The sequence below is a fragment of the Marmota monax genome, unplaced genomic scaffold (assembly GCF_021218885.2).
Source record: "Marmota monax isolate L192 unplaced genomic scaffold, Marmota_monax_Labrador192_F-V1.1 WCK01_AAM20220418_F8-fsc00103, whole genome shotgun sequence".
Lineage (NCBI taxonomy): Eukaryota > Metazoa > Chordata > Mammalia > Rodentia > Sciuridae > Marmota > Marmota monax.
In genome coordinates, this window is record NW_026694286.1 from 3,446,268 (window position 1) to 3,460,674 (window position 14,407).

Here is a 14,407-nt window from a genome sequence, read left to right on the forward strand (position 1 = left end):
TCCTTCACAGGTACCTAACTCTCTGCATTGGCTACCATTATCCTTGAAACATTATTTAGCCTTAACTAAGCTCCATATCTCATCAATACCATCTTTAATTGTGAATGGTTTATCAAAATAAATAAGAATAAACCTCCTTTTCTCCTCTTATTTTATCGGTGTGAAAACTCCTTTAACTTATTCATATTGTTATTTTGGCTTCTCAATGTATTAATTTACCAAAGTTTGAATATTTCTTCTCTGTGACACTATTTATAAATAATTTTTACCCTCCACCCCATAAACACATTAGAAGTTCCTCTGGCCCTGCTTATGTTCTGAATGGACTACCAGAAAAGTCTTCCCAGGCTCACTGGCTTCTATCCATGGGTGTGTTCTGAAGCCATGCTTCTGTGACCTTACAGAACAGCACTTATGCTTCAGGTACTCTCTCAAGACTTCCAAATGCTCTCCCCATCCCAATTAAATGACTTTGGAAACTTCATTTTTTCCCTAGAAGCACCTCCCAACACTCTCCAAAAAAAAGGTACAGTAAAGTTAAATATTTCTTAGCTGCTTTCTTTGTACTGTTTCTTGCATGTGTGGCAACACTTAGCTTCTTCAGGACCCTATGTTTCTGTCATAAAATACACAGACCCATTTATTCTTTCTAGTTTATTCTTGATGCTATTATTTATACCACACTTGAGATTCCACATGCCAAGAACTCTACTATAAAGGACTTAGCATAGGATCAGATATTATTGGGTAGTTAATATCATAGTGTAAACCAGTCAAAATATTACTCAAATATGGGCTATAAGAATTATAAGCCAAAAAATATCTGTTAATCAAATATATTTCTAATGGTTGTTTTTTCCACTGTTCTTAAAAAAAAATCCTTTTCTTATTCTAAAATTAGTCTGATTTGGTTTTACTTTCCTATTGATTCCTGCTCACTTCCTACTAAAATAGATCCCTTTAACGCTTGCCAGTAGGAAGACTCATAACAAGAGCTGGCTTTCCCTCAAGTGAAATTAAAAGTAATGGATTAGTTATGGGAAACGGATTTATTGCTCTTTTGTAATTTTCATCAACTTCAAAGTATGCCTCGACTCCAATGAATAGTCTGGCAATGTAATTAAAATAATCTTATAATAAACTCAGGGTAAAAATTCTAAGTTGGAAAACAGTAAGTAATAAAAGCATAAGCAACCCATTTCAATGCAAAAATCCTCATTTTAGGAAAGTATGTTGCAAATAACAGTGGGCCTAAAAAGAAACTGAAATAACATGTTAAAAATGCCTATTTCTAGGCTCTATTCCAGAGATTTTTATTCCTGAGACTTGGAATATGGTCTAGAACTTGTAATTTTATTAATATCTTTTGTGCTTTTGACGGAGGTAGACTTTGGAACCACAGTGAAAATCACTACTACTAAGAAATCCAAATGTAAGGTTATAACCCAAGCAACTACAAGGTCTTTCAGGGCATTATTTTGAAATGATGGGAAAGTTTATGGAAACTACAATCTACATTCCAATCAAGAAAAAAGTCAGTGAAATAAGGCATAAAACCTGGGATTAATGAGAAAAGAAGATGAAGCTCAAATACACATCCTTGTAAAGAAAGTGGCAGAAACAAATAACTCGGGAGGGTGCACTTATGCGATGAGTGACTTGTAGACCCACATCTGCTCAGATGAGGGCCCTGATGAGAAACAGGAAATGAAACAGCTGGAACACATTAAAACGAATATTTCTATAATGCTGATGTAGGATTTTTAAATTGTAAATTTATGATAAACAGAAAAGGCATTGAAGGGAGTTCATTCTTACAAAAAATTTCTAATTTTACTCTCCTAAAGCAGGCCAAATCTTAAAAGTTCATTTATATCATGAAATTACTATAGACCATATATTCTATATCATAAAATTACCATATTTTAAATATTCTTTACTTATGATAAAAAATATAGTATTTTTAGAGGTTTTTAAGATCCGGCATGCATTAAACATGACTAGAGTTAGAGTTTTTTGTTTTTTTTATTAAGAACAAACTTTTTGGTTTTAAAATTTACCATGTATCACAAATTTGTAACTTAAAATGTATATCAGATTGATCTCCGTTCTCTAACTGATCTCTACTAGAGTCTACTATGGACCTACAGAATAAAAAAGGATCCTTTGTCATCTCTGGGAAGAAATGTGTGATGGCAAATGATTATATAATATAACACCTCTCTGCTCTGGTGGGAAGAAATTTTGTGGAAAGAGGACATTTTAGTAGATAGGAAACAAGAAGATAGAAAAAAAATACTAAATTATACTCTTAATAACTTCCAATTTCCTTTGGCTCCTCTCTTGCAACAAAGCTTTTTTTTAAAAAAATTTATGATTCACATGACTTCCTAACCTGCATGGTAAAAAAAAATATCATTTACATTTCATACTTAGATTATCATTTTAAATTTTGTGTCTCAAGAAGACAGGAGACAGCATAAATGGAAAAGTAAGGGGGAAAAAGAAATTCTACTAACAATATGCAAAAAAGTTTATACCACCTTTCTTGTAACAGTATTACAACTTATTCTTGAGCATTTTACATATTTTCAAAGCACTTTGCAATTACTGATTGCCTGGACATTTTATTAGTAAGATGTACACAAGATAACATTATGCAAAACACTATGATATATATTCTTCACATCTGCTTTTAATAATGCCATATAAAACCTTTAGAACACATCTGTCATCATAAAATTTTTATTAGGATTCCTTGGAACAAGAAAAAAAGTGTTTTGATCTATTTATCAACAGTAGATATTCCTGTCTTCAATCTCAAACTACTTCCATCCAATTAATTGATCAGTGGATACACTGAGTCTCTCTTCAGAATATGGTAAATGAAGTTGAATTGTATAAATAATCAACAGACTCTCTAACATCTAGAAGACAGTGACTTTTGGAGGGATGTTATCTAAAATCAAACCATTTCTAACTGCTTATTACCAATTGTTTTATTAGTACTTGGGTTATTTTTATATCTCAGGACTTTCAAAGGCACTAAGAAGTATTTTCCTCTCTTTTAACAGTAAACTCTTTGAAAACTTAAAATGGAAGGATATTCCCATTAATTATTTGATCTTAAATTTATTCTTTATTCTTCAACTTGAATTAGTTATTCAGGATAATTAAGCTAATTATCCTTAGTTTTATTGATAAAAATACGAACCATTTTTTAAAAAAAGTAGTTATTTACAATAAAGATTTTCCATGCTTATGGCAAATGTAATAGCTATAGAGAATGTTAAAAAATAAAACTAGCAAACCTCCTTTCTCAATTGTGCAGGCCATTCCTGGAGTTAATTCCTGTTAATCTGTCATGCTTTCTACAAATATCCCATGCTTCTATATAAGCATAACATTTTATTTGTGATTTTTGGTATTGAGGACTGAACTCAGGAAAGCTTTATTATCACTGAGCCACATCCCCAGTCCCCCATTTTTCCTATGTGCATTATGTTTTTTTATTAATTTGTTATATATCGTCTATATATGACAGTAGAGTATATTTGGACATATTATACATACATCGAATATATTTTATTCTAATTAGGACCCTACTCCTACGGTTGTACATGATGTGAAGCTTCACTGTGGTATATTCATATATAAACATAGGAAAGTTATATCTGATTCATTTCATTTCCCAGTCCTTTTCATTTTTAATCAGACAGCATCTCATTAGGTTACTTAGGGCCTCACTAAGTTGCTGAGGCTGGCCTTAAACTTGTGATCTTCCTGCCTCTGCCTCCCAAACAGCAGGTGTGTGCTACTGCACCCGGCTCTATGTATGCATAACTTTTAAAAAGCAAATGTGATTATATTACAGATATGATTTTTCAACCTGATTTTCACTAATAAACCCAAAGACATCTGTCTATGATTATTCCCTGATTGATTTAATCATCTTTATAAATGGGTATTTAACTTGCCTCTAGTTTCCTGCTACTGCAAACAGCACTGTAATGAACTTTCACTTGTGTACACACTTGCATTTTTTTTCTCTAACACATATGCTGAATTAATTTCTTCAAGTAAAATGGAAGGTCAAGGAGTAGGTACATTTTAAATTTTAATAAATACTGACAAACTGCTCCCTTGGGAGGTTGCACCAATTTATACTTCTACCCGTTGGGTTCTTAGTAGTCAGTGCAGTTATTATTAAACATATTAAACTTTTAAAATCTTTGTTAATCCAAACAGATGGAAAATGATTTCTCAGGTTAAAATGCATTTGGTCATTAGATTTAGCAACTTAATAATGCTTATTGGCCACTTATGTTTCAATTTTGAGATGTGCTCATGGAATTTTTTATATATTCATTAAAATATATATTTCCCTTTTTTTGGGGAAATATATATTTATTAATTCACTTTCAGGGACTAAGAAAAGAGGTTGTCACCAGACAATAAACTTCGTTCTGATTTGTTATTCCATCTTTAAAGTATCAAATGACTACTGCTTTTAGCTTGGTTTTTAAGTGTTTGTGACAATTAGGCTTAATACAACATTAATAATTAAATTTGGAACTTTTAATGATTAACTGCCAACGGAGCATGACATAATTAAATCATACATTTCACATGGGTGTACAGGCAGAGGAATAGGTCAAGTGTCAAAGTTATTTTAATTTGAGTTATAATGACAAAAAAAATGGGTTCTGTCTGAGCTGGATCAATGTGCCAGATCAAATATGAACTTGTAATCTGTCTTTCAAAAACCTCTATTCACATTGGCCACTTGGGTATGAGCTACCAATTCAGATTAAGCGGCTCTCTTAAATATCTTTACCTTGCCACGTAAAATAATACAAAAGAACTTACTTCGAATCTGTTTTTTAATTTCCTTAGCAGGGTCCAACCAATTCTGCAAAGGAAATAACATTATGAATTGGAATCAGAGAAGAATAAAGGTGATTTAATGTTGCTTTGATACAGACATTCCCACAATGCTTTCCCCACCCTTCCCTCAATTCTGGTGGCCTCCGCCTGGCCCTGCCCTGTGAGGGTCTGGACACTGGTCTAAGGAGAAAATACGCACATGTGCCTTCATGCTTGACATTTTTCTTTTACAACCATTACCTTCAGGGATCTCTGCTAGCACAGACACAGAAGGGCAAAAAATGGGAGAAGATCAGAATTCAAACAAGTTTCCAAAATAAATTAAAAGATTTACATATCCTGACACCCACTGGCTCTAGACATTCATTTCTAAGTTAGTGACTTATATCATCACAGATGCTTAGGCATCTTCTTAAACCTTTTCTAACAAATGAATACTTGTTTGAGATCAGTGGTCTTCCTCATTACAGAAGCCAGATGTTTAATAATGAAGTCAGACATTGTCTAGTAAATTCAGTAAGAATGAGTCTGACACCACAATAGTAAGCAACATCTATGAGCAAAACTTATGTGACTTAGTTTTTAGCACTAGTACAATGGAAACAATCTTCTCCTTATTTTTCAGGTAGTTGTGGGGAAAAGTTTTAAACAGATGACTTTCCTCAGGTGTAAGCACCTATAGAGGTATTGCCTTAAATATTAAGAACTTATGGAATTATAGGTATCAGGTTAGCAAATGCACCACCTCCTATTTTGATTCGGTAAGAAAATGAAAATATAAGAAGATGAATCAAGAGGAAGACAGGAGCCCCAGTAGTGAACTGTTCTAACAGTTTATGTTACAACTGTAATATCTTCATAGAATTTGAGGGCATGAACACGTTTTCTTCATAAAAATCAAAGTGTATTTCTTGGGCTCAAAATTCCACTGAAATATATATTATCTAAAAAAAAACACCAAATAAAATACTTTGCTGGAGCCATAAATAACTCAAGGATGAAAAACAGAAGAGCTGACTTACTGTTTTCAAGATATTCAAGAATAAAGGAATCTGGCCAGGATTTCTTTCATGAAGAAAAGGGGTGAGGAACAGTATTTGGGGATGCTAAGTCATAAAAGTAGGCGTGTGAGGGAGGGTGGCCAAAGTGATCAACCCTTCTGGATTTTCCTGGGGGAGCAATTCAAGCCACAACAGTTCGTACTGGTCTTCTCTCTCACCTTCTGATTTTCAGCATCTCGATACGTGAGGCCAAAGTAGTCCTTTTCTAGCAGGTTCAGGTGTTCACACACTTTGTCAAACAGCACTTGCCCTCTGGAGCGTTTCTATGGAAACAACAGAAAAACAAGTCAACATCCACAAGGAAGTTCTCCCAATTGGAACAAATAAAACTTGGTAAAACTTCAGACGCTGTGTGCTGCCACTGTTCACGTGTGTTCACACCATCATCTCCTGTTGAATAAAAAGGCTACCTACAAAGTGGGGCCTCGACTTATAAAAGCCGACCCCAACAGACAAAGAATAAAACCAAATGTCAATGGTGTCACTGAGTACAGGTGACTAGGATGGGGAGTGATTCCTAAACAGAGATGATGTGATGCTCGGAAGCCTCAAATATTGTGAAATATAAAAATCCTGATGGTGAAAGAGGATCCACAATGGCCATGTTTTGGATGCCCCACCTACGCTCCCTAGGCTGTAAGATTCCAAGCCCAGAAACATCAGCCCTGCTTCCTGTTTTAGGCAGAACCTCATTTAGAACTTTCTATTCTAATCCTTACTCAGAAAGTCGAAGGGTCATTTTCTAAAGTCCATTAAACTAAGTTAATTAGTTAATTTCTGGTTTTGTGCCATGAATTTCAGTAGGGTGTTCAAATTTCTCTTAATTTCTGTGAGAACAAATACTTCTTATTAAACATCATAAAACATTCATTAGGTTTCAAGATTTTAATTATCCTATATAAACAGAAGATCTAGATATCTATGCTATATTTTGGACCATCAAATAGTCCTAAGAATGGAGAAGGGGAAATGTACTCATAGTGCGAAAATCCATCCCCTTAATTGATCTACTGCTTCAAAGGTCTTTAAACATGGCTTTGAAGTCTGCATTGGATTAACTGGCAACAATTAAGCTAAGTTCCCTTTTTGTTTGTGTGGTACTAATACTTTACATCTAATATGCTCAGCAAATTTGTCCTTAAGATTTAGTATGTTAACAATGAGACATATGAAAATTGATAAACTATGTTCATGCCAAAATAATGAGCATTCAAAAGACCTGTAGGTGGTATCTATTACTGTGTGACTATAATTATTTTGAAAGTTAATTACTCAGTCCCCTCAAGCATGACTGTTTAGGGAAAAGGATACATTTATGATAGGAGAGCAAAGCCTAAATTGTAGCTAGCTAAATAATCAATGATGCATTTGAAAAAAAAAAAAAACTACCATAAAGGATGAAAATAAATAACTTGTTAGCAAAACTACATAACATTGCTCATTGGCTATGAATAAATGATACAACAATGAAATGCTCCTTCATGGTTTAAATCCTTATTTATAAACAATACCAAGTTATTTTCTTTTTTTAAAAAAATCTTTTTTAGTTGTTCAATGCACCTTTATTTTATTTATTTATATGTGGTGCTGAGAATTGAACACAGTGCCTCACACATGCTAGGTGAGCGCTCTACCACTGAGCCACAACCCCAGGCCAGCAAGTTATTTCGGAGTAGTACTTGACAAATTTTTAAAGTTTTCACAAAATCTGGTTCTTCCAGTGCTTCTCTAGGTATTATCTACAGTTCACAGATAAGAACAGAGGTTCAGAGAAGCTGGATGAGAGGGCAGTATTATGCTAATGGCTATGGGTGGTAGCTTTAGAATCAGATCAAACCTGGGTTTGAATCTTCAGTATTCCCTTGCAGTTAATGTGAACCTCTGTTTCCCCACTATAAAGCAGGCAAGGACATCACATACTTCTTTGGAATGGCTGACATTAAAATAATGTATTCAAAGTCCACTGTTGGCATATATCATGCATTCCATGAATGTCGGTCATTATTATGGCCCAGTGACTGATAAATGGCAGACTGTTAAATGCAGAGCATGTTATAATGCACGTTTTCTGTAGGGACCATGAATACAAGTCCTGGGGATACCAATGAACTGATTAATATTAACACAGTCTACTCCTACTTTTCTTCTCCTTTATTTCCATATCTCTATTATTATTATTATTTATCGGTACCTCATAATCATACATTATAGTGGGATTCTTATGATATATTTGTACATGCATATAACAACTTTATCCATTTCATTCCCTAGCACCTTCCCTTCCCCACCTTCACCTGCTCTACTCTACTGATGAGATGGCAATCATTAAGAATACACATAACAATAATTGCTGGTGTGAATGGAGGGGAAAAGGTACACTTATACATTGCTGGTGGAATTGCAAATTGGGACAACCATTTTGGAAAGCAGTATGGAGATTCCACAGAAGACTAGGAATGAAAACCACATATGACTCAATTATCCCACTCCTTGGTATTCATCCAAAATAACTAAAATCAGCATGCTTTTGTGATACATGCATACCAATTGAATTCAAAAGTGCATGGGAAGGCCCCCATTCACTTGCTCTACTCTACTGATCTCTCTTCTATCATTATTATTATCATTTTAGTGCACTCGTGTGTGTGTGTGTGTGTGTGTGTGTGTATATATATATATAAAAACAGGATTCACAGGGCTGGGATTGTGGCTCAGAAGTACAGCACTCGCCTAGCTCGGGCGGGACTTGGGTTCCATCCTCAGCACCACATAAAAAAATAAAGGCATTGTGTTGTGTCCATCTACACCTAAAAAATAAATATTAAAAATAAACAGGATTCATTGGAGTATATTCATATGTGGACACAGCATAATTTTATAGATTCCATTCATTCTCCAGTACTTCCTCATGCCATCCTCTTCTCCCTCTCTCTCGGTTCCTTTCCTCTACTCTATTGGCATCCCTTCTATTTTTATGAGATCCCTTTTTTTATACCTACCCCCAGCTTCTGCTAATGAGAAAAAAAAATTCAATCCTAGACTTTCTGAGTCTGGCTTATGTCACTTAGTTGGATGTTCTCTAGTTCCATCCATTTACCAGCAAATGACATAATTTCATTCTTCTTTATGGCTGAATACAACTCCACTGTGTATATATACCATAATTTCTTAACCTATTCATCTGTCAATGGGCACCTAAGCTGGTTGCATAACTTGGCTATTGTGAATTTTGCTGCTATAAACATTGGTATGCATGAATCACAAAAGCATGATGATTTCAGTTATTTTGGATACATACCAAGGAGTGGGATAGCTGGGTCTATGTAGTTTCCATTCCTAGTCTTCTGTGGAATCTCCATACTGCTTTCCAAAATGGTTATCCCAATTTGCAATTCCACCAGCAATATATAAGTGTACTTTTACCCTTCATTCACACCAGCAATTAGTGTTATCTGTATTCTTAATGATTGCCATTCTAACTGGAATAAAATGAAATCTCAGTATAATTTTGATTTGCATTTCCCTGATTGCTAAGAATGTTGAACATGCTCTTTCTTCAAATGTCACCTGCTTACTACCTAATTGCTTCAGCTAGAACACATTACTTACGCATGCACATGGGTGCACGTGCTCATACACACACACACACACACACACACCAATAACTGCCCACGTACTTTCTCAGTGAGTAAACAAAAACCAAATGCAAATACAACAACTTCACAAGGCTTTGCTTGATTCTACACCTCCTCTGAACCACCAGATCAGAGCCAGCCTTCAAAACAAGAATTTTTTCGGAATGTGTCACAGGCAAACCTGGTCATCAATTTCAATTAGCTGTCTTCTGGTCTATTCTTCCTTTTGCCTAACAGGCAACATGGATTAGCTCAAGCAGAGACTACTAGGATGACTCCTATTTTTCCTGTTTCCCAGAATTTGATTTCTGTTAAAAGACTCAGTGCTCTCTGAAATAGACCATATCCTTTCTTACTGAGTATTTTAAACATTTGAATCCTATAGTCTTTAAGAAAATGACAGAGTGGTCCATTCCTTATACTGGAGATACTTTTTTTCTGGCCCTCAGAACCCAGATCAGTTGTCTAGAATCTACTGTAGAAGCCTATTATGGACTGGAAACAATGATATTCCTATTAAACATCAGCATGGCTACCAACTAGGTGGGTTACTTCGGGAAAGGCTCTTAAGTCATTTGAGTCTCCATTTTCTCTTCTTTGAGCAAGGATGTAAGACTCTGTAGAGCAAGCAGAGTACGGGTTCAAGACTATAACTGGGTCTTGCTGATGGCAAACTATTAATGGATAAGAGTACTCTTTTCCCAGGAGTCCAGATGGGGCTTTAGTACCCTTCTGCACATAGCAATGACAAAAATTCTGCCAATGGATGGAGATAGAGCATCTCTTGAAACCCACTTTCTAGCCCTGGAATGGATCCCCTCTGCAATCTCTCCCAACTCTAAACATTTCTCTACTCTTCTAACTCAGATGGTTTTCTCCTAGCTTTGGAAGTCAAGTATTTCTAGTTGTTGACATCTGTAGGTACCTACAGATAATAACCTTATGACTAAAGCTCAACATCCAGATTGGAAAATTTGGAGAAATTACATTAAATATTACAGTTCTCAAAGATATCACTTGATAAGTGATCAAATCTAAGTATCTATCTTACTACTAATTAGATATAATGGCTATATATACCCATGAGTCAAAAAACGACACAGTATTCTGAATGGATACTTTAACCAGATAAAACTAAGAGTTTTCAGTCTTGTGGTTTCTGGTGAGTTAAGTCATCTTTGGCTTAAAGGCATCCCCAGTTCACATATACTTTTACTAGGCAATCATCCAGAAAAGGCAGTTTTACTTTCCTGGAGTGACAAGCACAAAGGTGGCCTGCTCTCTTCCTGGAATTTCACCGGACCACCTGTATTTCTCTTTCTTGTATAGTAAATGAGGATATTACAACCTAACAATCTGGAGGGCTTTATCTTAAAAACAGCACACTCCCAAGCAATGTAAATAAGCTTCACTCTTAACTATTAGCATTTTTCTTTAGGGGCTGAGGTTGTAGTTCAGTGGTAGAGCATTTGCCTAGCATGTGTGAGGCATTGGGTTTGAGCCTCAGCACCACATAAAAACATAAATAAATAAAGTAATGTTATTGTGTCCACTTACAATTAAAAAAGTTTTTTAAAAAATAATTTTTCTTTAATTTAAATTTTCCAAATTGACATGCAATTTGGTGTTTGGAGAATGAATGAATATTGAGAATGAAAAGTCACATACTGAGAGAAAATATTTGTTGAACAAATCTGACAAAGGACTGATGACCAAAATTCAACAATAAGAAAATGACCATTTACTTAAAAAAATGGGTAAAATAATTTGAAATGACATTTAACCAAAGAATGAAAAAAAAAATATATATATATATAGCAAATAAGTGAAAATAAAAAGCTGCCCAACATCCTATGTCATTAGGGAACTACAAATTAAAACAATCATACCATTCTACACCTATTAGAAGGGCTAAACTCCAAAGACAACACCACCAAAGGCCAGTGTGGATGTGGAAGGATAGGAACCTTCGTTCCTAGTAGGAATACAAAATGGTACAACTACTTTGGAAGACAGTTTGGTAGTTTCTTGCTAGGTTAAGCCTACTTTTACCGTATGATTCAGCAATCATGTTCCCTGGTATTTACGGAAATGAGTTGAAACTTATGTCCAAATAAAAACCTGCATACAAATGTTTACAGCAGCTTTATTCATAATTGACAAAACCTGGAAGCAACTAAGATATTCTTTGAAAGGTAAATGGAAACACAAACTGGTACATCTAGCAGTGCATAAAAAGAAATGAGCTGTCAAGCCATGAAAAGACACAAAAGAAACTTAAATGCATATTGCTAAGAGAAAAAAGAGTTGGAAAAGCTCACATATTGCATGATTCTAAGTATATGACCTTTTGGAAAGGGCAACGTATGGTGATAATAAAAAAGATCAATGGTTGCCAGAGATTAGAGGGTAGGATGGGATGAATAAGAGGTGCAGTGGGCATTTTTAGGGCAGCTGAACTACTTTGTATGATACTGTAATGTTGGCTACATGTCATTTCGTATTTGTCAAAACCTACAGAATACACAACACCAGGAATGAACTGTAATGTAAACTATGAGTTTAGTTAATGATAATATATCAATGTTGGCTCATCAAGTGTAAGAAATATACCCCACTAATATAAAATGCTAAAAATAAAGAACACTAGAAGGAAGGGTACATGGGAATTCTGTACCTTCAGCATAATTTTTCTGTAAACCTAAAAGTACTCAAAAAAGTAAAGTCTACTAAATTAAAAAAAAGAGAGATAAAGAAAAAATGCAATAAAAAGCAATAATCTCTTAAGTTGTCAATAATTTATCAAATGGATAAAAATATAAATTAAACTCCAAGTGATTTTACTTTATCATGCATAAACAAAAACTTAAAACATTATTTTTCAGAAAAACCAAACTGGGGTGTGCAGCTTCTCCATTTACCTTGACTTTCCCCTCGAAATTAACTTATCTAAGAAATGAGGTCACTGCAGGCAGAGCTCCTTCATTCTAGACTTGGCTATTTGCATCTGCATGGTACAATTTAATTTGTTCCCAGTCTCCCACATTTGCTGTACATGGCTAGTTAAATCTAGAGGCTTGATGAGACTGGGGCCTGTTTCTGTGTGATCTCACCGGGAGGCACAGAGTGAGGGTTTGCCTGTGTTGCGATAATAGCTGTCGCTGATGATCACTGCCCCAGATCCAGTGGCTCCGGGGCAACATGGTGATATCCTGATACTAACCACACCTTCCTCTTTATTAGCTAGAGTATAGTTATAAAGAGATACTATGTCAGAACTATTCATCTACCCACAGTCCAGATAAATGCTTGCTTCTGTCTCTTGTCTCCATTTTCATGGTAACAAGTTGGGGCTCTAGTACCCTTCCAAGTCTCCAAGTTGAGTATTTTTATTCTAAAATATCACTATGAACTCACAGATTTAAACAGTTTGGATGTGTTTAATCCCATCTCAGATGTCACCTGTACTAGTGCCCTGAAAGCACCAAGATGCTCTGCCGGGCTTTTGCCTGCCAAGTCCCCCTCATCCTTCCAGAGGCTTCTCCAGAGTTACTTCTTCTTCAATGCATGTCCTGTCTTCCCAGACCCATGAGAGAGCGCCTTTGTACCTGACAGCACTCTGAATCTATAGCACCACAACAGCACTTTCCATATCCGTCTGTATCACAGTGGACTCTCCACACTTGCCTCTGATCCCTGACTGTAAGGACATTTCAGTGGCACTGTGACTGCCTGTGCTTTATCTTTCACTGAGTTTTATTTTTGGTCAAATGCCATGAAGAGATTCCAACAGTTACTTGATGAAACTTTATGTAAATTGTTTTCCACTAGCATGTCATAACCAATGACATGCAGGCAACATTTTAAACTAGTGGTTTTCAACAGCGGATCCTGGGAGCATTTAAAACATGCACCAGTGCCCAGGTCTTGTGTGTCAGGTCAATTAAATCACATTTCTGAAGTTGAGCCCCAGATATCTGCATTTTGTAAGATTCCCCAGGTCACTCATTCAAGTACAGTTGAAAGTTACATCTTAAGTTAAACTATGCTTAAAAGTTTTAAAAAAAATTGAAATGTGAGAACTCTAAAGGAATTTGACATTTTTTTGTGACAATACATGTACCTTCTTCAGATTTTGCCTAGGTCCAACTCAGTATTTTTTTAGGCCTTTGGTATACACTCTCATAGTTACATTAAGATACAATTGGTTTACCTATGTCCACATGCTTAAAACTCTAAAACATCCTTTCTAAGAGATTTTCTTGAGAAATGTAAGGCCTCAAGAAATGGTAAACCAGTCAAATGCTACAATAAAAAGATTCAAGTGAGAAACAGCAAGTCATCAAACTCTGGAGGAAAAAAACCCCACAAAATACTAACTTACATTTAAAGCTATGAATGAAATATGCACACTTGTGAAAAACAGAAATCTTGAAAGTTTGTTGACTTTTGTTTATTTAAGAAGAGAAACTTCCCCTTTGTAGAGCTGGGACATATGGCTTTTTCTCAAGATCCTGCTACAAAACTAAAGAATCAACACAGGGACATAAATAAATGTCTAGATCTCCCTTTTCTAAGGAGCAAGAGCATTAATACCTTTCCTGTGATTGACAGGCACAAATACGCAGAACTAAACCCAGGAGAGGACCCAACATGGAGACAGCTACACTTGGCAGTGCCTTTTCTGAAATGAGTGTTTTCTCCATGTTTGAGTGCCAGCAAATCGTTTCTTAATCTGTGCTTAAGTTAATGAGTGCAAAAGCAGGAACACAGATTGTACTGTATCTGCACAAGACGACAACAGAATTTGTTTTATTTCTTCAG

General features: G+C 35.4%; 1 protein-coding gene across 28 annotated transcripts in view; it reads right to left on the reverse strand.

Moving 5' to 3' along the window:
• Epb41l3 (erythrocyte membrane protein band 4.1 like 3) overlaps positions 1 to 14,407 on the reverse strand; it is a 227,351-nt gene that overhangs the window by 45,708 nt on the left and 167,236 nt on the right. For all 28 annotated transcript variants that reach the window (XM_058586428.1, XM_058586427.1, XM_058586426.1 and 25 more), the window contains 2 exons: positions 6,107 to 6,211; positions 4,870 to 4,912 (listed from right to left, as the gene is read on the reverse strand). In XM_058586428.1, the coding sequence (XP_058442411.1) occupies positions 4,870 to 4,912; positions 6,107 to 6,211 (148 nt within the window). The remainder of the gene's footprint in view (positions 1 to 4,869; positions 4,913 to 6,106; positions 6,212 to 14,407) is intronic.